General features: G+C 48.8%; 1 protein-coding gene across 1 annotated transcript in view; it reads left to right on the forward strand.

Moving 5' to 3' along the window:
- PHF23 (PHD finger protein 23) overlaps positions 1-22,635 on the forward strand; it is a 34,492-nt gene extending 11,857 nt beyond the window's left edge. Inside the window, exons 4-5 of the mRNA XM_069645856.1 lie at positions 972-1,587; positions 20,346-22,635. Of these exons, the coding sequence (XP_069501957.1) occupies positions 972-1,587; positions 20,346-20,554 (825 nt within the window). The 3' untranslated portion in view covers positions 20,555-22,635. The remainder of the gene's footprint in view (positions 1-971; positions 1,588-20,345) is intronic.
- Positions 22,636-24,249: the final 1,614 nt, after the last annotated feature.

Raw genomic sequence — 24,249 nt, forward strand, 5'->3', positions numbered from 1 at the left:
CATTGGAAAATCATTAGACCCTCATTCAAAGCCCCTTTTTTAAAGCTCTTATGTTAATGACAATAGTTTTGGCGCCACCTAATAGCCCAAACAAAAGAATAATGCTGCAGACATATTTTTGGATATCTACCAAAAGAATTGGTGATGCTTAGAGTTTGGCCTCACACATGTAGAGTAATCTTTGATTTATTGTCGTCCTTGCAACGGGGTGTGGGGTGGGGAAACATTTCCCTGTATTTTTGCAAAACGACATATTGGCTCTGGTAGTGCCGGTTACTCGGGCTGTCATGGTCTTTTTCACCAGTGGTAAGGTGTCCATTGTAGCTTTCTCTAGCCATATGCTAGTGATCTTCTCTTGCCCATAGGTAATGCCTTGTATTGTATTCGTAGAACAGGAAACCAAGCTGACTCTGGTGGTATTGCAGTATTTTGGTATTTAAGTAGTCAAGTAGTTGTATCGCTGTATTCAACCCGTTGTCTGCTTATCCCTGTGACATATCTAGCTACTGTTGCTGGTAAGACATTTGCTGATCAGTTTGATTGCACTTATTTCTTTCTGTATACCTCTAGCCCAGCAGCGTATGTGCTTGCACCATTTCTCAAAGCCCTTGTAGATTCATGCTTTAATGTTGGATTGTAATCAAGAAGCATCTGTACTGTACCTGCCCTAAAAATTGAACAATGTTATATATTTTTAGGCCCTCTGGATCCACTGCATCAGTACAAATGCCAACTTTTTTTTTATACCCACATGCACCATACTTCTAAAAATGGCATGGCAGTCTGACATGTCGGAAGTTCGTTAAGGAAACACATAGACCACCACTAGCACCTCAAGTGAATGCCCACCCGCCCCTTCTGTGCACTGAGAAGGAAACCCTAACCTACAAATCACTAGAGAAAGCTAGCTCTAAACAGGCTATTAACGATTTTGCCAACATTTAGCTGACGAGTCTCATTTATTTTTATAGGAAAACGACTGGACCCCATCAGGCTCCAACTCTCCCATACAGACTGAGAGTGCAGTGGATAGTGATTGCTGGGAGTCAAACCAGAGCGACTTGCACACAATTGAGACGTTTGTCAAGAAGGCCAAGTCGTCCAAGAAGAAAGCTTTCAGACGTCTAAAATCGGACAGCTCGCTGCTTGAAAAGATGACGCTCAAGGACTCTCTGTATGACATTTCAGACAAATCACAGGTGGACCGCAGGAAGGACCGGAAAAGCCGGAAGTTTGGCCCGGATGCAGCAAAAAAATGCCGGGAAGCCATGGCTGAGAAGCGGTCCCGCATTAAAAAGAGCAAAAAGCGAAAGTTGAAAAAGTCTGATCGCAGTGACAAGAAACTGAAAGGGTCACTGAGTGAGACGGACTCGGAGGAGGAAGAGGATGATGACGAAGGGATACACGGACTGAGGCTGTTGTCTGGGGTTCACCGTGGAGTCCTGGAATTGAATGGCAACCTCTCTCAGAAGCTCTCGGCTGGCGAGGGCAAAGAGTGTGTGAGCACAGAGACTAGTCAGGATGGGGATGCCAGCTCCAGTGAGGGCGAGATGCGGGTCATGGACGAGGACATCATGGTGGAGTCGGGTAAGTGATGAGTGTTCAACTTGAGGTGCTATGCTGCTACGGCAGTTTTTTTCAGAGTTTGATATGGGCAGGTTTGAGATTTTCATTGACATTTATGATGCAGCATGTTTGATGGTAGCTGCAAGAGGTCTGGATTAGTGGGCGGGTGTGCAATTCTTGACTGTTTATTTTTTATTTTGTTAGGCTGGGTTATCTCTTCTCGTTCCTTTGCTATGGGGTCGATGAAGAAATGGCTGTTTTTACCTGTAGCCACTTATTGCAAGTACATTTATTTCCCCACTGGGAAATATGTTCTCTTGGTGTGAGCAACTGACCATGCTACTTGGCAGGATGTGTCCCCTGTTGCGCAAAGTAAAACTTTGCAGGCATCTGCTTGCCCATGATGTTGGATTGGATTTTTCCCTTTTAGTGAAGCTGTTTGGCATAGTCTAGTTTTTGCAGTAGACTACATACCTGTAAGCTTACCTTCTTAGGTGATAGTTGCATGGCCTTTCTCAACTGGCCAGGTGCCTGTTAGCTGGGCATTAGTAGTCGCCTTCCCTACCAGAAGAAGGTTCGAACTACTTTTGGCTCACCACCCTATATTGAATTTGGTCAATAGGAAGGGTCGCTCACTTCTGAGAACTGCTGGTATGGCAGCCATGTTGGGTAACGCAAAGGTTTTGGTAGCACAAAATGGCCTCCGTGACTGAAATGATTCCACATTAGCAGCGTGTCGAGGTATAGGCTCTGAAAGTTGACAGAGAGATGTCCACTACTTAGCCTGTCGGCTGAGTTGCAGAATTTCTGGATGGTGCTTCTCTTGGTGTTGCTTGGATTCTCTTTCAAATAATGCCTCTGTTGTACAAAAGTTCTTGTGTCAAAGTTTACAGAAAACTTTATTTTTAATTTTTTTGCACCACCAGGTTTGGCTGCTGTCACTCTTGAATAACGGCACCATCTCACTCTTTTTCAGCCCCAACAAAGCCAGCCGAGTTGGCTCTGCCATGACTAAAGAGTTATATGCCCCTAAAGTTCCAATACTTGAAAAATCTTACCCAATGCGCCTCTCTACCATGGTGTAAAATGTCAGTTTCAAGCCAGTAGTCCCACGACTGTGCCACTGGCGCACCAACTGGCACCCCTTTTGGACTATTTGGGACTCTTTCATTGCCATAACCCTACCCTGACAATACCTATTCATATTTTTGTCTTTAGTTTCCATTTGCAAGACTTTGGACCTTAACATTTCTCAAACTACATATCCCATAATACACCAGGTGGCTTGTCATTCCCTATCTATTCCTATGCCGCATCTTAGAACTACGTCCCCATAAACCTTAAGATCAGTGCTGCTTTCACTTTCCCAGGGCCAGAGAGGGAGGAGGCAGGTTTCCTTCAGGTGTGCTGCCAATGAGCCTGTTCAGCACAGGGCAGCGTTTAAGCATCTGCCAGCAGGAGCACAGGGCTCTTGCATTGTTTGCTCACAGCACCATGTGCTTTGATCCTTCGATTTCTTGTGTCCTGTTGCTTCCAGAACTTGTTCCAGTGCTCTCTGCCTTGGCAGCCCTGCTACTGTTTTCCTGCGCTGCAGCCCTGTTCCCTGTCTGCAGCTCCTTGAACTCTACCACAAATTATCGTGTTCCCTGCCTCCGTTTCCTTGTTCTGTGCCCATATTCGGTGTTAGCTGGCGTAAGATTCCTACATTTCAGTCCCGAGTTTCCTCCTTTTCAGTCTACAGTCCTGCCCTATGGTGTTAGATCCTTTTTACCAGTCTGTAGGTCAGAGTTTCAGTCCCGACTTTTCTTGTTCCTGGGCTACAGTACAGTCAGCTGTTCTTGATTACGGTCCTTAGTTAATAGACGGCAGTTCCAGTCAACTGCACCTTTGCACTTAGATTCTTGTCTTCTTGCTTTTCCTCTTTCTTTATGTTCTGTCCTGAACCTTGCACTCTTTGACTTCCTATTCTTCCCCTGGATATTTCCCAGCAGGCAATCTCTACCCCTTTCCTTTGTTGTGTTTCAGTATTGTACCGTGTACCATATTTTTAAGTGTGCTGGTTCCTGTTTCAGGAGGTAGTCACTGTTCAGTTCCTGCCTTGTGAGTAATGTTAACTTGTTCACACCCACTCCTGCAGCACTTTTCCATGAGCCCCTGGCAAATAAGCCACAGTCGCCACCTCAATTCTACATTTGCAGATGGCACACAATTACTCGGTTATCACTGCCCAGTGGTGAGTACAAGTTTAGGGCCCCGATTACAAATGTATCCGTATATCGCCTTCTACTGCATCTTTGCCATCTTCCAGCATTGCTAGTAACAGAAAAGCAAACTCTAGCCCATTTTCTTTATCACAAGATTCTAGCATACTGAAAGCTGCCTTTGCAACATTGCTTTCTTCAAATTCCCCTTTTAGCCATGCTTTTCTGCAAAGGAGTTTTAGGCCGGCACTCAGACCAGCTGTTGTGTAGCTTAATGTTGATATGTCTAAACTTCCGAGGTGTTCAAGTTCCTTGTTCATTTTTCTTCTTGATCACTGTTTGGCACTGCCTGTGAAGTGAATGCGGACGGTTTATAGTTTTTGTGTACCTAGCATTGCTGCTGCTTTGTATTCTTTAGTTGCAAAACTGAACTCCTTGAGTTGCAAAACACATATTTAATAGTGCACCCTGGGGGGAGGGGGAGACCTTCTCTTCCACTGTGCATCCTTCACCATTATCACCTAAGAATCTATAGGAAGGACACTGACCTGCTGCAATAGCGAGTTCAGTGTGGCACTTTAAGATTGCAAGCACCGCCAGATAATTTTCTTACACTGGAAAGTCGTAGTCGCAAATCTAGGACTGGCAACACAATTTTGACTCTCCTGGAGACATTGGTCATTTGAAATTAAGTCATTATAACGTACCTTTGCACAAGGGTTTCTAGGTGTGAGAAACGAGGAAGGTGAAACCGAGGGAGGCCAAAACAAATTCTTACTAGGCCTTTTGGTTTTCAGCTCGTGCAAGGGAAAGGGTGGGGGGGTGCAGAAGGGTCAAATAAGTGCCGGTAAGGAGAGAGAGAGAGAGAGAGAGAGAGAGAAAAAAAATCAGGGCTTTGGAGACGGGTGAGCTTCTGGGGGAAAGTGAGAAATGGAAGAATACCTTTTTGAGGTGCAACTGGTAGAGGGACTTCTTAGAGAGGTCTGTGATGTAAGGAGAGGGTGGAATTAAGATGACACCAATGGAAAGCAGGATCAGGGGTCCCAACGAGAAGGATCTCAATATTACTGCCATTAAAGCAGAGCTTGTTGGAGGCACACAATTCCTGAATCACAGATATACAGCTGGGAATGAACGAGCGAGGAGGCTGAGGGGAGCCTCAAGGACAGCAGAGTATCATCCACAGGTAGGCCAGAGATGCTAAGTAAAGGTTGAAAAGCCAGGGTGAGAGGTTACAGCCTTGGGGAACACCACATGTGTAGATGGAGCTGGTAGAGAGGAAGGACCCCATTTTGGACCTGGGAGGGAGGTCAACCAGGCTAGGGCCTGATCCGTGATGCCCAGTTTATCACAGACAGTTGATCAGGATGGCGTGGCTGACGTGTCAAAAGCAGAGGAAAGATCAATGAGGATGAATAGAGGGCAAGTCAAGGTGTGTTCAGAAGAGCAGTTTCCGTGCTTCTGGCTTCTCTGAAGCCAGACTGATTGTCATGGAGACAACCAAAAGATTCAGTGTGGAGAGTAAGCTGGAGATGGCCAGCTTTTCCGGGAGTTTGCTTGGGACAGGAGTGATGGAGATTGGACGGTAGTTTGCCGGAGAGGAAGGATCGGCAGACGGCTTCTTGAGTGGGTGCTTGAGGGGTGAGGGGAAAGTTCCAGTGGCAAGAGTGATTGCAGAAATGACCCAAGGGTGTCGGTGGTCCGTGCCCGGCTATTGGTCTATGCAAAAAAGGATGAGCATACTCGTCCTTGACACTTAACATGGTTAAGGGTTCTGGAGGAGCAGTGCAATACCTGCATAGACAACACTTTCATAGATCGGAATTGTCTAGAAATATCGTCATGGGGTGAACACTGGGGGGAGGAGGAGAGAAAGGAGGATAGGGCGAGGTGGCTGGAGAGGCGCCGAGAGAGGGAGGGCAGGATATCCTGGGCTTTAGTGGTGAAGTAATAGGCCAGTGCTGTGCAGAGGGCCTGGGATGGAACAGGAGAGGTAGACTGCAGCTGGATTTGCCAGCTCCTTGCAGATTTTGAAGTTCGGCTGCGTGTTAGAGGCCGCAGAGGCGCAGGTTTGGATGTAGGCTCTCTTCTTGGACAGAGTCTGTATTGCCTTTGGCGAGGAAGATGGTGTCCTGTGCGCATGTGAAAACTGGCCTTCGTGACAGTGGGCAAATGACCATGCATGGTGACGGCGAGCGTCCCCAGATAGCACGATCCTCCCCACAATGAGAAACCATAATGAACTCTACCAAGATGGGAATAAGGCTAAGACGAAGTGCGGGTGAGCTTAATGGGAGTTTATATAAGTCAAAATAGGGCATGCAAAGGACTCTGCAAACTCCGAGAGAGCTGTGTCTGACACTAGCAAAGACAGGTGTCTATATTTACAAAATGCGTCATACGAACCTGCGTACTATAGGGGGCACATGTACGTGGGGATTGGGTGGCGATGACTAACTATAGGTGCAGCTGTGATGTGGTGCGCCGTGGTTGGTGGACGTCGCAGGTTGCCAACGTGGGCCGGGCAGGTCAGCTGGGCTCATCCGGGCGGTGCTGTGTGCCAGGCGTGGCCAGTGTCATTGATGAACGTCTTCTTTGGCTTTCTGCCCTAAGGCCACACACACCACATTCATTCAATTCCGCAATATTATCTTCCCCTGTAAATCCTACAATAGGTTATTGTACAGGTTAATGCAACACAGGAGGAATGCACCTAGAGCGGGGTCCTTTGGTGATACATCAATACATGGTTGCCATCATCCTGTTGGCCGGGTATCGTAGGTCACGAGGTTGGGTCTTAGGGCAAGGGGTGAGCTGTCCAAGTTTTCGTGTCTCGTTAGATGTCATTATGAATGGGTTCCTCCAGTGTTGCTATAATATTGGGTGTCCTAATTTTACAGGGGCCATTAACCTGGGGTGAGCTGGTGGGTCGTGGAGCCTAATAAAGGGCACCTTTTGGCCTGCGTGTACTGCTGGGTTGTAAATAATTCAGGTGGCTGGTTGCGCCCCTGGGAGTTGCGGGGGAACGTGACTGCTTGAAGCGGCTCCAGCCGAATTGGGGGAGGTGAGGCAGAGCGGCACAGACCTCTGCTTTTCGTCTGGCAGGCTTTAATGGGGAGGGAGGGGGAATGGCCTTGGATATGCCCACAATGGTATTTTCCTCGTGTGTTGCAGATTATGTAAAAAGGCATAAACATTCATATAATGTACAATACTCATTGAGTCTTTTCAAAGCTTACGTTTCTACATTGTTGGTGCCTTTACATGGCCATTTCAAATGCGTTACCTATACCCATTTTGCAATTAATAACTATGTTAAGTATTTAACAACCACAACATTTTGTTACACTATGCATGCACGATAAGCGAGGTAGTATTAAGGTTGGTGGAGCATGCAGGAACAACTGGCCAATGAGACTGATGGCAGTGACACATGGTGAGCTTGGACATTCAAATACATTCTATGCGTTTTCTTACACAGAGCTCCCAATGCGGTTGCACTGGTCTTGCTTTGCACTCTAGCAGCATTAGTTCAGTTATGGCATAGGGCCTTGGAGTATATTCTTCTCTGAGAAACATATAACATAAAACCCCGGGACACTTCTACCATTTGCGCATAGCTACGGGGATGTGGGCATTTCAACCAGAATGCCACATGAACACACATTCTGCCATCTTCATGGAGGTTACATGTCTTATCAAAAGGTTGTGGAGAAAAGGGTTTTATCACAGGCAGTTTGCATATTGGTATTTGGGGTCTCTACTTTTGCCGGAGGACCATTTTACAGTTCTTTTCCACCCCGGCCCTGCTGGCCGGGTCATACTGTGGACAGTGATGCACTGCGGAAGGTGAATGTTAGTGTTTGTTTCTAGCACTAGCTCATGTCCTCCTGTTCGTGGGAACAGGCTCTCAGCGGATCTGCCAGGGAGCTGCGGACGCGGGGACAAGTGAGAACTCTCCATGGGTGGGGGCCGCGCTGCGGCGCATAGGGGCTCATGTCATTCTGGTTTCACAAAATGGTTAGCAGGGCCTAGCTTAATACAGCACGTTTGGTCAATGTTTCAGCCAGTGGCTCACCCGCCACCTGGGCCCTGGTGGCAGGGGGAACCCCCGACGAGCCATGGACTCAACAAGAGGGGGGGGGCTGCAGGGGAGGAGGGTCCTGCAGGGGAGGGGGGTCTCTTGGACCTATCCTCCCATACAATGGTTAGCAGCTTGCATTTCGACCGTTCGATAAACTAATCTCGAACAGTGTATCCCTGGCGAGTGCTTATTTCCTCAGTTTGAATATTTTCTTTAAAATGCCTTGTCAGCTACTATATGGAATTGCGTCCATCAGATTTTTCCTGCTTATCGCGTATCTTGGGCAACCGGTATTGATATTTTGAAATATTAAAACCAAACAAAAACGGGATTGTAACAGTCAAAGAAAATGGTCATAACATTGATATCTAGGTTTTAAGTTGGGTTTTCAGAAACAGCCCACAGGTTGTATTCTGAGATGCCACTCTATTCTTGCGAATTGTGAGCCAAACCGAGATCGGGTCACTGTGCAGTAAAGTTTAGAATCAAGGGGGTGTGCGGGTTGTCTGGGTCTACAGTGACACAGAGACCCCCCCCCCCCCCTCTCCAATATGTCAAGTTGTACAGGAAATGTACAAAAATAACATCTGAGAACCAAGAGATCTCCTGGATCAGCCTGGTCAGTTTTGAAAATTAATAAAGCATTCTAAGAATATTAATATCCAAAACTGACCAGGCTTATCCAGGAGATCTCTTGGTTCTCAGGTGGTGTCAAATCATCACAAAGGGCTTTGAAAAGGGGAAGACAACTAGCCTGATACGTTGTTTGTGATGGTGTTAATTTGACCCCTAGACAGTCCAATTTAGTGGTGCTCCATTCAATGGGTAAATCTGGGCTAATTCTAACCGTTGCCTCCCATGGCTCTTTATTCATCCCTATAGATTATTGGTAATTGATCATGAAGCCATGGCATGTTTGCACTTCAGTTCCAACATTAAGACCAGAAGAGTAGCTTGGGGCTGTGACATGGTTGAAAAATGTCATCAGCATATAGGCCTGCTTCATGCTCTTCACTATTTATGAGCAATCCTCCGATCTCAGGATTGGTCCTAATGTGGCATGCTGAAAGCTCCATTATTGGAGTGAAGAGGGGATAACTGGCATCCTTTGAGGCTGTAATGTGAATCTTAGTTTTAGGATCGGGTCTTTTTTCATAATGTCCAGATGATTAAATATTATTGCTATAACCCCCCCACACCCAATCCCCCCCCGCACGATTGCCGCCAGCAAAGCGCGTATGGACTACTTTAGTGTATTTCAAGTGACCCAGAAATCTGCAGTATAACAGGTTAAGCCCTTCTTTTGAAGGACCCTGGCTGGTTTGTCTGTTAAGAATGTTTTATCTGCTCATCTAATTGAATGTCAAGTCGTATAGGTCACTTCATCCCTGCTGTCACAGGGTTGGTCTGCAACCATGCATTAAGCTTTTTAAACTCTGAATTTCCTTGTACTCACCCGTTTGTGGCCTTAACCGGTGATGTGACTTACCCAATGCCCCGTATCCATCTGAACCCTGCTTCTCCTTCTCCCAATACTTGAGTCATAGGTGCATCGGTTGCCCTAAATTGTGTCCTTTGCATAAGGATCTGCAAATTGATAAGAACGCGTGTCTCTCCAGGAATTTCTCTTCACCTCCAGCATTCCTATGGCTGTTCGAAGCTGATCTTATCTGATCCACAACTGATAGACAGGTGTATGAGCATATACTTTATTGATGACTTTTGTAGCCTTAATCTTTCACAGGCGAAAAATTGAGCAATTGGATAACTTTTTTTTTTTTTTTTTGGAAGGCATTACTTCTTAAAACACAATTAACAAGTTGATTTTCGCCACCGAAATGCACAACCATTGATTTTAATGACATTTCCAGATCAACGCTGGACCCCCTTAACCCCCATGTTCAGGAATAATGTGTGAACACATGCACACCATCAACCCAAAATATTCAGTATACATCTTCTGAAATGTCATTTCAGCATTGTTTGTATACGTGTTCGCCATATTTTACTTTCAATAACCATATTGGCAAAGAGACTGCTCCATGCTATAAAATTAGTAAGAAATTAAATCTCATCTGAAAAGACGATTCATATTTTAAAAGCCCAGAAAGTGCCCATATATCATTACAATGAGATCTCCTCCTCCAGTCAGCTGCCCATGACAGGCAGTCCATCTCAACTTTTCGCTCCGTAATTCAGGAGACCTTGAACACTGCTGTTTTCGCGCGCGCATTCAAATACTTTTCAAAAACGTTTGTCCTTTAACCTTTCCTCCAAGCACATTGGCTCTTCCATGTGTAACGCAATGCTAAGTGTAGCGCTCTGTTCACACATCTTCCGCCTTCAACGTTGTAAAGCTACGAGAGCAAGTTTTACTGTTACCACTGCAGCCAGTTTAATGTAGATTACTCTGGACTAATGTTGCAAAACATATGCAAATGATCTTGATGTACTGCAGTGCTCTCCACTGTGCCAATAACTAGCCAAAGTACTCCAAGCATGTACTTATGTCCATAGTGCTTTACTCGATGATGACGCTATGTTTGGGGTCTCCCAATGCTCCGCTTGCTTTAATTAATGGCACTGTATTTTGCTTATGGCGCTGTTCATCCCGCTTTGCACAGCTTGAAGCGCTTTACTTTTTCTTAATGTTGTCCCAGGTTCCTCCTATCATAGCGCTATACCTAGATTAAAGTGCAGGATTCTCCCACGTAACTTTGATTAATGGCTTTGTGCCCGTGTCTTTACGTTACCCCCGGTACTTTTTTGTCTAGCTCCATGCCCAGCTTGAAGCACTTGACCTTTTCTTGTTGCTATCCCTGGGTGGTGGGTCCTCCTTTCCGGGGCTGAGGTCTTCTCATCTGGCTGTTTCTTTCCACAGCTCCTTAACTGCATGGTAGATCATTCTCCAGGCCCCCTCAAGGACCACTCGTCGCCAGTGTAGTAATACAAAGTCTGCAGGCTCATGTAGGTTTTGCGTAGACAAGTTAAAAGTACAGGGAAAGGAGAAGAAGGAGGAGGAGAAGACTCGCCGGTCCCCGCCACCCAGGTAGCTATCTCAGACTGTAGCTCCTGAAACCTATTGGAAGGAACCTTCCATGATATGCATACATTCCATCACTCGCACATAACCTCACAGCAGCAACATGGTACACACATTGGGAAGGGAAGGAATACAAGATACTACAATGCCTCCTATGTAGTTCTTGAGACATGGCTCACTGTTCTGGACTCTACCGCAACATAAGCTAGAGTAAAGTTGTGGCACCAGCATACAAAACACATGCTTGCTCACTCTACATGTACCTCCAATCAGCCTTTCTCTGCTATACTTTATTTTTATAGTCCCATAATGGACCGAAAATATTTGAAGTGAAGAGCACTCTGACTCGATGCTTAGATATGTGAGCAGTTGATGTGTGTTAGGACTGATTTTCTATACTCTGACCTAGTGGACAGATGTGTAGAAGGCCAACCTATATTGTGACCGGGAAAACTCTGGGAGCTGTAGCCAAACCAGTTCAAGGTAGCAAGACGAGTGGTCTAGGCTATGTCTCAAGAGGTGGTGAGCTTGTAAGGGGTCCTCAAGGAACACACTTAGACCAATGGTATAAAAATACTTTTCTTATGGCCAAAATACAGTGAAAAATGACTACAAGTTATAACATTAGATGCATGTATACAAAAAAACATTATATGCATGTACACAGTTACTGGAGTAGGGCAAAATACATATCGAACCCTTAAAAAGGAAGGTACAGATTAGTATTGGCAGTACTAGTTCAGAGATTCAATTCTGACTTTAGAAGTCCATCAAGATGTATGGGGCCTTGTGCCCAAGTTCCATACAGGTTTTTTTATGAAGGTAGTCTCTGGGGTCCAGTGAACAGTTCCAAGTGTAAGGGGACGAGTTAAACTAGCTAACAAACATGTTCACAACTTTCCGAGTGCTTGTAAGAACAAGCCATGGCAAAGCCAAAGTAATCTGAAAGTTCCCTTTTAAAGGGGTTCAGGTAAGTATTGCTAGTCTCCCCTCCCCCTGCAGTCCTCCGCACTCAGATTCTTCACGATGAAGGTCCACGGTCTCTTTTCCCGCTGTCCGCCTCAGCCCTTGATTCCCTGTGGTTGCAGGTTTGAGCAGCTCTCCGGTCGATGTCTAATGCTGGTGCGAGGTCTCCCAGTGGAAGAATGCAGCAGAACTCGATGCAGGACCCCTCTCGACATGAATGGACACAGCTAAGCAGTTTTGGGCGACGTCCCCTGATGCACAGTGATGCAAAGGGATCTACAAATATAACACGTGTCTCTAAATGGCACTTCAAATATAGCAGGCCTCATTCTATCATACAAAGTGGCAGAATAATGTGGATAGTATAATGTTACTATTTCATGTCAGTACTAATCAGAATGTATGATTGATAACTGTATCCCTAAATGTGTAATGATTCTGGAACGATGGGTAATGATAACAAACCAGGCTTCTCCATACTATCAGGTTTCACAACAGAGTCTTGCATAGTGCAGCCAGCGCGATGGGAGTCAGCGTGGGACCCGCTAGATCTTATAACGTGATGAAAGGACTCCATATTGTAGACATCCCTCATGGTTGTATAGCCATCCATTGCCAATTGTTGTACAGCCACACTATTTTAGGGAAGGAGTTCCATGGAGGTAAGCCTTTGTTGAAAGGGTGGGGGTTGTCTAGCATGTTCCATATTTTACCCCAAGCCAGTGCTGTCAAAGCAATAGGGTAATAAACTGCAGGGTCTTTCCTCACCAGTGGTAATGAGTGAGGGGATGTCACGAGTGCCCGCTGCATGACGTTCAATTTTAACGTGTGGATGACATGAGTAGAAGTCGAACCAATATGCTGCGTAGTACAAAGTGCTTCTTGGTAGGACTCTGAGCTCACGTTGAGAATTAATGGTCCCTCATTGTTTTGGAGTGATTGCGTAAGTCTCCCTTCTAAAAGAGGGCTCCCTTCTCGCTGGCTGGCTTGGTGTACTATACTTTCTCCAGCATGGGGTCTGGCATGGATTTGCATGCTCATGAATATTCCCCGTCGTCAGGCTGGGAATCCTCGGTAAGGAAAAATCAGTATCCGTTTCGTTTCTGATCTGTCTTTCGTAGTAGTAACCAATCACTGATCTCTGCATCATACTGACCACAGCCAATGTCTGCCCTCTCCCTAAGCCCCCCCCTGGCAGCCATCTTCAGATTTTTACCACACGTTCAAGTGTTGGGATCCTCGTGCTATTGCTCTCGAGCGTTAGTGCTTTTTTTCACACTTTTTCTTAGGAAAATGTTCTCTTTCGGTTAAAAGAGCCTCAAGCTCCACCATTTCTTTATCCGATCAACGGGGACCCGTGTCGGATTCTTCTACGCCCCTCAAGGGTGAGGATTTCGTCGAGCCACGCTTTTGGAGGACTCCAGAAGTTTCTCAGGCCCATCTCGGACATGGCCCAGGAGAAGGGAAGCTCGATGCCCGGAAAGCTGTTCAGGGTCTGCCCTGGATGCCAGCTTCAGAATGTCTTCAAGGAGGACGAACACTCCCTTTGCCTTTACTGCCTGCATGAAGACAAGACGCACGTGGAGAAGGACTGTGCGTTTTGCGGCAATATGTCGGAGCGGACCATGAAGGACCGCCATCGGCGTCTCGCCAACTAGCTGGAAGGAAAGAGCCTGTCAGGAGAGAAGAAGCCCGAGCGGTCTTCTAAGACCTTTTGAGGGCGCCCCGGCGACGGGGGTCCAACAGAAGGCCAAGTACCGCGAGTCCGCTGGCACCGGGAGCGCCGAACGGTCAGGCTCTACGGGCGCCAGGCAGGGCGCATCCTCCCCGGCGCCATCAACTACGAGCCAACGCTCTGGCTCGGGTAAGAGGAAGGCCAAGCACCCGGCGAAGCTCCTGGAGAGACCCCGGTCGTGCTTGAAGGCCCCATCGGAGGGGGAGCGAGGTGGTGACCCTCCCCCCCCCCCCCAAGGAGAAGGCGGTGAGCGCACCTAGGGTGGTGAAAGCCTTGATCCATCCGGCCAAGGCCTCTATCGAGACAGTCGCGGCGGCCCTGGCTCAGCCTGTGGAGGCTACACCAGTGGTGGCGACCTCGTGGCCCAGAATCTCCCTGCCACCGCGGAGGGAGTCCTCTTTCATGCCCATCGACAGGACCCCCGTGAAACCTCCGATGGAGAAGAAAAAGGGGGGGGGGGCAGGAGGTCGTTGTGGATTCAGCCTCAACCTCTGAGGAGGAGCTGATCGAAGTCTTAGGCCACGGCGCTGGCGTGGAAGAAGACCATCCTGTCAGGAGGGACCCCGACGTGGGAGATGACGAGAACATGGAGGGTGCCGACGGGGCTCCTGATTGCCCGTCGGAACCCCCTCAACCAGTGCCGCAAGATAACTCGGCGGCCATTTTGTTGGCTATACAGTCCTTATGCTCGGAGATAAGGACGAGACTGCCGTTACCACCAACGGAGGAACCGCTCCCGACGGGGGACCCGGAGCCAGGCCCTTCTGGGAGCCCTCCTCTTAAGAGAAGAAGGATTCATCCTCCACCTCCTTTTCAACCTTCGCGCCCTGTTCAGCCCTCCTCCCCGTCCACGACACGTGGGGATGATACGGGGACTGACACGGCCGCGACGGGTACTGACGACGAGGTTTACGACGAGGATCTCCCGTCGTCACCTCCCACCCGGGCTTCCCCGCCCGACGAGATTGGATCGTTTCACACCATGATCGCCAGGTCATCCAAGCTTTTCCAGCTCTGCCCGGAAGAGAAGAAGGAAGGTTTCCTTCATCAACGGCGCGATACCAAGAGGAAGACGGTCCTCGCTGTACCTCTACTGGACGATATCTGGGATGAGGGTCTCGCCCTCCTCAAGAACCCATCCACAACGCCGGCTAGAAGGGATCGGTACGAGAAGAAGTACCGGGTCCCGGACGCGGCCCCCTTGTGCCTTCGGGCACAGACGACCCCGGACTCGGTCGTCTCCGCGGCGGCCAGGAAGAAAGCGGGGGGGGGAGAGGGGCGGCCTCTACATCAACCTCCCCGCCGGACGGCGAGGGAAAGAAATTGGACACGATGGGACGCAGAGTCATCTCTTCGGCAGCGACGACGATTAAGGCTGCCAACGCCTTGGCTATCGTAGCCCGCTACGACAGGGAGTTGTGGTACAAACTTGTCCCCCTGCTGGACTTCCTACCAGACGACAAGAGGGCGGAGGCCCTAGAGATCTTGCAGGAAGGAGAAGTGGCGTCGGACCACACCATTACGATAGTGACGGACATCGTGGACACTGGATTTCGCCAGTTGGGCAACGGCGTGTGCCTTAGGCGGCGTGGATGGCTCAAGGCTACTGACTTCCGTCAGGACGTGCAGACCAGAGTCTTGGACATGCCCTTCGACGGGAGCAACCTGTTTGGGAAAACAGTGGACGATTCCCTACAGCCCATCAAGGCGGACACGGAGACAGCCCGGGCTCTTGGTGTTCTCCAGCAACGACGGCCGCCCTTTCGGGGCGGTGGAGGCAAACAGGGTGCCTCCAAAGGTTCCAGCAGCAGATTTTCCACCTATCGTCAAGTGGCCCGTTCGTCGTCACAGGAAGCCTACAGGGGACAAGGCAAGTCGGGCGGCAAAGCCTTGTCGAAGCAGGCCTGAACCGGCCGTGGGGTCGGGCCCCCACCAAAGCACCCCGGTGGGAGGCCGGCTGGCGAGCTTCGTCAGCGTGTGGGAGTCCATCTCCACCGACCGTTGGGTGCTGGACGCCCTGGCTCAGGGTCACGCGCTCGAGTTTCTAAAGAGGTGCCCGCGCGTCAACCCCCCAAGCCCCCTCCCTCCCTGTGGCCAGGAAGGAACATCACGTCCCTCAACTTCTCTTGGAGGTAAGGGCGTTGCTCAGGAAGGGCGCCATCGAGCTCGTCCCAAAGAGGCTTCGGGGCTCCGGCGTTTACTCAAGATACTTCCTCGTGGGGAAGAAGACGGGAGGATGGCGTCCCATCCTGGACCTACGACGACTGAACAAATTCATCAAGGCACAGAAGTTCAGGATGGTCACCCTCCAACACGTCCTGGGTCAACTGGAGGAGGGCGATTTCCTGTCGTCGTTGGATTTGGAGGATGCCTACTTCCATATCCCCATCCTAAAGGGACACCGAAAGTTTCTCAGATTCGTGGTCCAAGGGCATCACTACCAGTTCAGAGCCCTCCCCTTCGGATTGAGGTCGGCACCCAGGGTGTTCACCAAGTGCCTCGCACCTGTGGCGGCGCGGCTGCGCCTAGAGGGGGGATCCACGTCTACCCCTACCTGGACGACTGGCTCATCCGGGCGAAGACTAAGGAGCTTGCCGTGGAGCACACGGCAAGGACCGTCCAACTACTCACGGACCTGGGATTCTCCATAAACTACGCCAAGTCCCACCTGGTGCCCGCGCAAGACGCGCGGTTTCTGGGAGCGAAGCTCGACAGTGTCGCTTCTGGCCTCTCCGTCGGAGGAAAGGACGAGGGCCATCTTGGGCAAGGTGCAACGGATGCTGGCTGCGGACGCAGCCAGGGTGAGGTCCATCAAGTCCCTCCTCGGAATGATGTCTTCTTGCATTTATCTCATCCGCCTGTGCAGGCTCCGGATGCGCCCATTGCAGGAGTTCCTGGGCGCACGCTGGATTCAGATGACGGGCAGCTTCGAGGAGAGGATCACACTCGACGAGAGTTTCCGACGAGTGATCCGGTGGTGGGGCACCAGCGCGCATCTGACGGCGGGCATGGACTTCCAGACCCCCGGCCACCAGGAGACAGTGACCACGGATGCCTCCCTAGAAGGGTGGGGAGCGCACACCGAAAATCTGCACGCAAGAGGCCTTTGGCTTCCGACGAAGTCCCTCCATATCAACGTCCTGGAGCTCCGTGCAGTGTTTTGGGCCCTCAGGTCCTTTCTTCCGTCCCTCAAGGGCAAGGTGGTGAGGATCTTCACCGACAACACCACCACCATGTTCTACATCAGGAAGCAGGGCGGTACCAGATCCCCAGCCCTGTCCAAGGAGGCGCAGGATCTGTGGCATTGGGCCGTCGCCCAAGGGATGTTTCTGGTGCCGTTTCACCTGGCAGGAATAAAAAACACCATCGCCGACTCGCTCAGCAGAGAGCTGCGCTTGTGCCACGAGTGGGGATCTACGGCAGGATCTAGTGGACCGCCTCTTCCGACGTTGGGGCACACCCCAGATCGACCTGTTCGCGACGGCGACGAACTCCAAGTGCCGGAGGTTCTCCAGCAGGTTTCCCCAGCCGAGGAGCATGGGCGATGCTTTCTTGTTCCCCCTGGGAGGGCCTGTTTCTATACGCGTTCCCTCCATTGCCGCTGCTGATCAGGCTCATCAACCAGCTCAAGAGGTCACGTTGCAGGATGATCCTCGTCGCACCTGCGTGGCCGAGGCAGATATGGTTCCCGGACCTTCTGGACTTGTCAGCGTCCCCGTCAATCAAGCTGCCAGTGGACGCAGATCTTCTCTCCAGGGAAGGAGGCGCCATCCTCCATCACGACCCGAAGTCGCTGAACTTGCAGGTCTGGCTCCTGCAGCGTTAGAGTTTGGAGGCTACGACATACCGGCCGACTGCAGAGAGGTTCTTGCAAAGGCCAGTGCGTCCTCAACTCTTAAATGCTACGGACACAAATGGAAGAGGTTCTCTGTCTGGTGCCAGGCACAGAAGATTAACCCTCTACGAATTACGGCTCCCCAGGTACTGCCGTACCTACTGACGCTGGACTGGCGCACGCATCCATCAAGATTCATCTTGCTGCGATCTCCCGATACACCAGAACCACGGGGCGGACGTCTTTGTGGTCTCATCGTCTGGTGAAAGAATTCATGAAGGGACTGTTCAGATCGTTCCCGCCGGTGAAGGCTCCGACCCCGGCGTGGGAGCTCAACGTGGTGCTGACCAAGCTCATGGGACCTCCGTTCGAGCCTCTGCACTCGGCTCCGTTGAAGTTCTTGTCGCGGAAAACAGCGTTTCTTGTGGCCATCACCTCCGCACGACGGGTGGGACAGATCTAGGCCCTTTCCTGCAAGCCCCCGTACTTGACTTTTCATGACACGAGGGTAGTGCTCAGGACGCACCCCTCCTTCATGCCCAAGGTGCCGTCGGACTTCCACCTCAACAAACCCTTGGTGTTGCCTGTTTTCTTCCCGTCGCCTTCGTCGCCGGCTGAAAGGACTTTGCACTCGCTGGATGTGGCTAGAGCGCTGAAGTTCTACGTGGACCGCACAAAGTGTTTTCGGAAGATGTCACAACTCTTTGAACTTTGAACCTGTCAATCAGGGGAAGGCTCTCTCGAAGGCTTCCATTTCCAGATGGCTCTCCGGCTGTATCATGTACTGTCATCGGTTGGCAAACCGACCGCTGCCTGGCCGTCCGAGAGCCCATTCCACCAGAGCGATCGCAGCTACCACGGCGTTCCTATCTGGTGTGCCCTTGTTGGACATCTGCAGGGCTGCTACGTGGAAGTCGAAACACATTCGAGAAATTCTACTGCGTCGATCGGGATTCCAGGGAGGAGTCCAGGGTCGGCCAAGCAGTGCTGCACAACCTGTTCGCCTAAGATGAGCCTGGTGAGGAGGTAAGAAGTGCTTAACGTTGAGTTTTGGATATAATGCTTAATGTTGAGCCTTTGCCACCTCCTGTGGTTGCGCATGTGTGTACTGCTATGTATTCTTTTATTCATGAGCATGTGAATCCATGCCAGGCCCCATGCTGGAGAAGGAACAAGTTACTTACCTGTAACTGTTGTTCTCCAGCATGGGTCTGGCATGGATTCACATGCGAACCCTCCCGCCTACCCCTCTGCGGCTCTTCACTTGGTCATACTGCCACTTCACGTGCTACAAAATCTGAAGATGGCTGCCAGAGGCGGGGCTTAGGGAGAGGGCAGTCATTGGCTGTGGTCAGTATGACGCAGAGATCAGTGATTGGTTACTACTACGAAAGACAGATCAGAAATCAAACTGATACTGATTTTTCCTTACCGAGGATTCCCAGCCTGACGACGGGGAATATTCATGAGCATGTGAATCCATGCCAGACCCATGCTGGAGAACAACAGTTACAGGTAAGTAACTTGTTCCATACCTTGCTTTATAGGGTGGATCTCTGAGCGCTCGTTTTGGTTTGGGGATGAAATGAAGATTTGTCCAGGAGCAAAAAGCTCCCGGGTATCTGGAATTGCCCAGTAAGTTGAGAAGTGTCTCGGGAACGAGAAGCTGCAAAATGAGCTTGCCTATGGGATGCAAACTCCATCTTTTTCTCTTTATACATGAACATGAACCATCATGCTTTGAGTAGCGCATTATGACTCGTGTAAAATATTTAGATATACTTCCCAAACATGTGCCTATGTTGGGCACCAGTTGACCTGGCGAGCTAAAATGTAGCTGTGTCAAGCTAACGACAACAGCCGAGGCTGCAAGCATTAGTAACTAGCTCCCAGATACTTTTGAAATGTGTATGTTAGTCTTTTCTAGTAGTTGAGGTAAGTCTTCCTTCGATGTGGGAATGTCTGGTTTGAGCAAAGCTTGGATAGAAAATGTTCTCTTACAAGGGAATTTTGTGAAGTGCGCTGTCTGCATTAAGCTTGTGGAGGTTTACTGTGTGCTAGAGCTTAATCTCTTTGGGTTAACCCTTTTGCCCAGTGAGTAGTGGAAGGTGAAGGATTGTGCATTGCTGGTGGTATTGCCCTTGCGGATTGTCATTGGGATTAGGCTAGTTGAAACCTTTTATCGCCATTACTGTAATCCACATTGGTTTGTAATAAGTAATTTATGCAAAGTAAGAGGCATTGTTGACTTTTTTTTATTTTAGAACAGACCCCCATTGGGCTTCTTCCTGTGGCACGGCTCTGCTGGCATAACATCTATGGAGCTTTGCAAAGCATGGGGCAGATAATCTCTTACAGACGCCTCCCTCCCTTTCTTTGTTTGATCAGGCGTAAATCCATAACACTGCTTGTCTGCTGTGGGACTGGTGGTTACCCTAGTTACTGAAAAAATGCAGGCTATAAGACTACAATTTTTAGATAAATTCATTAGATAAAGTGACTTGTGTATATTCTCAATTCCTCTTGTTCCCGGTGCACACGCCCAACCCACACCAGTGTGTAATCTTGCTCATTTTCCTTACTAGCCCCAAATAACTGGTATTTTCTCCCTCATCTCTCTGATCTTTTTCCAAAACTCGTCACAAACACCATCTTGTGGCCTGATTGTGATGTTGCTGAAGTTTTATCATTTTGTTTTTTCTTATGTTAAGCACTTTGGCTTAAAGCACCGTAAAAATGCACTAGTTACTTATTGAATTATTTTGTATTGTATGTAGAGACAGTTGCCCACATGTAGGCAGTATTCATTTTTGGTAGTTTGTTGAAGTGCTCAATGGTCATGGAATGAAAAGAATGGGGTGGTGGTGGAGGAGGAAGCCATGGTCATCACTAATCTTTATTGAATTTTCTTCCAGGTGATGATTCGTGGGACCTGATCACGTGCTACTGTCAGAAGCCTTTTGCTGGCCGGCCTATGATAGAGTGTAACCACTGCGGTACGTGGATCCATCTCTCCTGCGCCAAGATCAAGAAAACAAATGTCCCAGACATTTTCTTCTGCCAGAAATGCAAAGATGGTCGCCCAGGAGAGCCTCGCAAGTCTGGGACCAAAGGGGAGCTGTAGCTGCTTAAATGGTCTCCAAAGCTGCCCTTGTCCTGGTGCAAATAAGGCCCATCATCTGCCCACTATACAGAAGGCTGTGACATCTAGAATTCTGTAATGAGCATATGACAATATGGGGCAAAAAGTGGGCTCCCTCCCCTCTGCTCAGAGAAGGATCTGGCCTGCAGGGGTCAATGGCACAATGTGAAGCTTGGTTCTAAAAGTTTCTTAATAGTTGTGATCCTGCCATAGTCCAGTACAGTGGTCACAGACTCGAGGGGGCCTACCAGACGTTCCCATTGATGTACAGAGACAGATTAACAGACACATGTTCGTTCCTGCAGCGTCAGGAAAATTTGCACTCAAAACGGTCGTGGCTCCGGTTAATTTGTAATGGTCACTGCGGGTGGAATGTTAATCACTTCTTGCTGCAGACCTGTGGTTGACTCTGGTAGCCAATCCAGGTTTGGTCACGGTGGGGTGGGATGGTTGGGTGATGGCTAAAGTTTCCATGCTGTCTTGTATCCACATCAGGTCAATTTATAGATCAGTTTGCATTGGACACATTCAGGAAGGTCCCTCCTCGAGATGCCGTAAGTGGATTCTGGTATGGCGACTGCCAATCTTAAAGCAGTTCGTAGTTGTTGGGCCCATGTTGTGTCTGATACTGGTTGAAGCACTGTATGTGTTAAGCAGTTGTTCCCTTATCTTGTGCACGCTGCGGTTAATAATTTAGACCACTGATTGGCAGCCAGCACATTGTTGTTAATCTGCTTGGACTCTGCTATTGATCTATGAGGACTTTAGTGTTGCTTGCAGTGCCACTTTGTGGCGATCATTATTGGTGTGATGGTACTACACGTTATTCCAGTTGTGCTGCAGCAGGGATCTTTGGTCCTTTTGGGTCAATATGTACTACTTTGACAGCAGTTCCTACTTTTATCACTGTGGATCCTGCTGGGTAGGTTTGCAAGGTTTATGCATTTGGTACTGGTTGGATTATACCAAGGGCCTTTCCAGTTGTTAAGTCTCTACTGGTTCTGTCATTGATTCAATCTTAGGGTGTAGGCAAACCGTGTACTGAATACGCACTCTAACCTAGACATCTAACATAATGCTACTCAAGCAGGGACGCCAGAGCTGTTTGTTGCATCTTTGACGGTCAATGTGTTTTGAGGGATTGTGAAACATGGGAGTCATTGTCACAGGCTCGTACTTGTGCCATGTGGAAAAGGCAGGTGCTCATCCAGAAACCAACAGTGATCCAGATCCCCTTCTGTGTAATGAAACGAAAGATTCACCCACTGGTATACGTTGATTTTCCCCATTGCAAATCCATTTAAGGATTGTTTCTGCTCACGTCCTCGTTTTCAAACTGGGAATCGTATGAACAAGTTGCATGTTTGTGGCGAAGAGAAAGAATGAGCCATCCGATGCTTGGGTGTTTACTTGCCTTGGATTATGGAATGTGATGGCATTGTCCCCAAATAAGCCAACCACTGTTCTGGAGCAGATTGGGCAAAGTAGGTAAGATGGTCTGCAAGCTATTTTTTTTGTCCACGCTGCTATACAGGAGCTTACAGTTATGTAGAGAAGCATGGAAGACTGTGTGGATAACTATTGCGCACCCAAGGGTTTGGGGGCAAGGTGAGTGACGGCAGGAGTGTAGAGGGGGGGGGGGGTGGCGGGCGGCGTGGCCCTTCAATTTTGTTTGTATGCACTTAACTCCCATTCCACCCTGGCCATGGAGAGAACAGTGTGGGCTGGATTGGCAAAACCTTTAAATTGCAGGTGCTTGGGGAAGGGGCCTGTCCCTCTCCAGCTGCTAATCTGTTCATGGAAGGGTGAGGGATGGTTACATTGTCAGTAACACCTTGTGGTGTATGCACTTGACTGCTCTTTCTTGGGTTTGCAACCGGTTTGGGACGGATCACCGGCTCACTCTTGTTTACCCTTGTTTAAAAAAAAAAAAAGACATTTGGGGGAGGTTGTTTTGTCCTTCTCCCTCTGTATTTTAATTTTATGACCGTGCAACTGATGTACATTGAAAGATTTGATTGTAAATAATAAACCGAGGCCTGATCCTCGAGTTTCTACACACACTGCAGTGTCTCATGTTTTTGGGTGGGAGCAGTGTATGGAACTCATGCAAGTGAGTGGGCGGAGTACTGATGCTGTATGCTCATGAAGTGTGTGAATCTAGTGATGGAACAATGTTTTGGAAAGGAGTTTAGGAGGCAGCAACTGTTGGGGAATTTCTGGGCCCAATAAAATGTTTCAGAAATGCAATTTTGCCTGTATTTGACAACGTCTGCTACTCCTTTGGGTGTTCAATATGAAGTAGGCCACCTCCTTTATTGAAAAACGTGGCAGCACCAAGGGGGAAGAATTGAAGCTTTTGAGGTCATTCATTCACAGGTTGACTCTTGGGTTGAGACAAATCAAAACTGAGCTGCAAAGACTAGGAGGTCTGATGCACTGGTGTGCTGGACAATGACACTGAAGAATGTGGCTCCTACCAGTCAATGCACCCCAAGGTTGCAAGTATGTCATGGTCCTTATTGTCCTCATAACACTGTCCAGTCTGTGGGGGCTGGCCCTATTTAGTCTGCCCCATCTAAAAAACTGGAGACTACTTCTGAGATTGTCTGAAATGGGCTAAAGGAAAAGCACTGAAGATGCTCTCCTGCTTCACAGCACAGCCTCTATTCCTCCTGGGGACTAAACTACTCCCTGGCTCCTTACTTGACAGAGGAGCCTGCACTGACTTGGTAGAACACAGCTGTTTGGTATATTTTAGACATGTGGTGTTCCACAGTGCTCAAACCTCTCACCCTGGCTCTTCAACATTGCACCCCTTGCCCACCTCATCTCTACATACTCCTAACTTTCAGCGTTATGTGGATGATACTCGGCTCTCCTTCAGGCTCCCCTTGTCTCTCGCTCCTTCCTGACTGTATCCGCAATTCAGGAATGGTGTGCCTCCAACGATCTCTGCCTTAAAGGAATGGTTCGGTCAGAAATATTATTGTCCCTATGGTTCGGCCACATGTTTTTAACCATAAGTTGATCGTTCGTACATTCCTATGCACCTTACCAGAGTTTTGTGTCTTTTGAACACAAGCGAAATCAGGCAGCAGGGCGTGGCCATCTTGTGATAAGATTATCAGTTGACGCACTAAATCATATCCCCCGCCCCAGAGCCTGACATCACCAAATCATTGATATTCTCCGCCTCTCTCCGTGACGTTACTGGGCAGCGTAGCTAAACGCACCCAGTCGTCACCTACGTGACTTGACGCAGAACCCGGAAAACACACGTCTCACAACACAGCGCATCAGAATTCGGAATATGAAACTGTACTTTAAAAGGAAACAGCAAGCCTGTACAATTGGTAAAGTACATTTATTTCACATTAAATGCTTCGAGAACATTCGGCGATTGACATATTCAATCAAAACTGAACTTTTTTTCTTTGCTCTCGATCTGCAAATGGTACACAGGGTGTTCATTTTGGGCAAAAGAAGCACTTTGTTCGCAAGGTGTATTGCAAGTCTGGTGCATCAACTTGGCACTAGACCACCGTAAAGGTTTTTTTTTTTTAATTTATTTTTTAAATGAATTTTAATCAAACAAAACCAACATACAACCAAACACATTAATGCTTAATCTCGGCCACTGCTCCCACCCTCCATCATGAGCCTGTCTGTTTATT

Source organism: Ambystoma mexicanum, chromosome 1p (genome assembly GCF_040938575.1).
Source record: "Ambystoma mexicanum isolate Mex_15411 chromosome 1p, UKY_AmexF1_1, whole genome shotgun sequence".
Classification (NCBI taxonomy): Eukaryota; Metazoa; Chordata; class Amphibia; order Caudata; family Ambystomatidae; genus Ambystoma; species Ambystoma mexicanum.